Genomic DNA, 2,007 nt, shown 5'->3' with positions numbered 1-2,007 from the left:
ACGTTTTTCCTTTATTTTTATTATTTTTAAAAAATATATATTTTTTATTGATTTCAGAGAGGAAGAGAGAGAAACATCAATGATGAGAGAGAGTCATGGATCGGCTGCCTCCTGCACGCCCTCCACTGGGGATGGAGCCCACAACCCGGGCCTGTGCCCTTGACCGGGATTCGAACCAGGGACCCTTCGGTCTGCAGGCTGGCGCTCTATCCACTGAGCCACACCAGCCAGGGCTCTTTTTTTTCTATTCTTTTTTTTAAAAAATATTTTTATTGATTTCAGAGAGGAAGGGACCGGGGTGGGGGGGGAGAGATAGAAACATCAATGATGAGAGAGAATCATGGATTGGCTGCCTCCTGCACGCCCCACACTGGGAACCGAACCCGGGACTTCTTGGTCTATGGGACAACACTCAATCCACTGAGCAACCACAGCCAGGCTAAATACATTCTTAACTGATTTCAGAGAGGAAGGGAGAGAGAGAGAGAGAAACATCAATGATGAGAGAGAATCATGGACCGGCTGCCTCCTGCATGTGCCCTGACCAGAATCGAACAGTGACCTCCTGGTTCATAGGTCAAAGACGACGCTCAATTACTGAGCCACGCCGACCGGGCCCCTCCCTGCCTGTCTGGGGTGCCCCTGCTTTGGCCCCTGCACCTCTGACCTGCCCCTCCGTCGGCCTCGAGTTCCCCGGAGTCTGGCTCATGGGACCACCCTCGCCTCTCACGGACCAGGGACCTGGCGCTGGGTCACTGGAGAGCTGCCCCTCTACCCGTGTCCTCCGCTGAGCCCCCCCCCCGCCCCCTCTCCCCACCAGTGACCCTCTGCTGTGCTCTGCCCTCGCAGGACCCCAAGCCGCTGCCGTATCTCTGCCATGACCAGCCCTACACGTTCGACATCAAACTCTCTGTCGCCCTGAGAGGTACCATCCAGGATTGGAGGGTGTGGCCAGGGGCTCAGGGCTCCTGAGCTGGGGGGGGGGGGATCTCCTGCTGCAGCCTTAGAGACACGTCTTTTTTTTTTTCTTTTTGAAAATATATTTTTATTGACTTCAGAGAGGAAGGGAGAGAGAGAGAGAAACATCCATGATGACAGAGAATCACGGACCGGCTGCCTCCTGCACGCCCCACACTGGGGATCGAGCCCACAACCCGGGCCTGTGCCCTGACTGGGAATCTAACCCTGACCTCCTGGTTCATAGGTCGACGCTCAGCCCCTGAGCCAGGCCGGCCGGGCACTGGTTGATCCCTGTGTGTGCCTTGGCTGGGGATCAAACCCGCATCCTTGGCGGATCAGAAAGAGACTCGTACCAACTGAGCTCCCGGCCGGGGCCGCGCTGATGGTTCCTGGGACTCGTTAGGCAAACATGACGCTGGGCGATGGGCAACTTAGGCCACAAAGTCCACCCTACAAGGTGGTTTTTATTGGGGTTTTTTGGTTTTATTCCTTCTGAATGGACAGAAGTGAGTCCCTCTGTCCATGTTCCCCGTCTCTCCCACAGGAGAGGGAATGAGCCAGGGAGTTCCCATCTGCAAGTCCAATTTTAAGGTAAGCGTGGGCCCTGGGCCAGCCGCGGACGGACGGAGGTACGTGAGGGACCAGGGGAGCCGTTCCCTCTGGCGGGAACCGGGGAGCAGCGTCCGTGTGGGGAGATGCTGGCGGGTCGCCTGTGGGCCCCAAGGAGCCGGTCCTGGGTCACGAGGCCCTTCAGAGGGAGGCCGGGGATTTTCCTGGAAAACCACACTTGTTTTGGGAGGGTCTAGTCCCGGCTTCTGTCCGGCTAGGGCAGCGGTTCTCAACCTGTGGGTCGAGACCCCTTTGGCGGTCGAACGACCCTTTCACGGGGGTCGCCTAAGACCATCCTGCATGTCAGATATTTACATGACAATTCCTAACAGCAGCAACATGACAGTGATGAAGTAGCAACGAAAATAATTTTATGGTTGGGTCCCAACATGAGGAACTGTATTAAAGGGCCAGAAGGTTGAGAACCACTGACCCAGA

General features: G+C 56.1%; 1 protein-coding gene across 1 annotated transcript in view; it reads left to right on the top strand.

Annotated features, from left to right (window-relative positions):
• FAH (fumarylacetoacetate hydrolase (fumarylacetoacetase)) overlaps nucleotides 1–2,007 on the top strand; it is a gene marked incomplete at its 3' end in the record, with an annotated part of 26,972 nt that overhangs the window by 15,929 nt on the left and 9,036 nt on the right. Inside the window, exons 9-10 of the mRNA XM_005858281.2 lie at nucleotides 850–925; nucleotides 1,505–1,551. Of these exons, the coding sequence (XP_005858343.2) occupies nucleotides 850–925; nucleotides 1,505–1,551 (123 nt within the window). The remainder of the gene's footprint in view (nucleotides 1–849; nucleotides 926–1,504; nucleotides 1,552–2,007) is intronic.

Source organism: Myotis brandtii, unplaced genomic scaffold (assembly GCF_000412655.1).
Source record: "Myotis brandtii unplaced genomic scaffold, ASM41265v1 scaffold1166, whole genome shotgun sequence".
Classification (NCBI taxonomy): Eukaryota; Metazoa; Chordata; class Mammalia; order Chiroptera; family Vespertilionidae; genus Myotis; species Myotis brandtii.
This window is presented reverse-complemented; position numbering and strand designations above follow the sequence as displayed.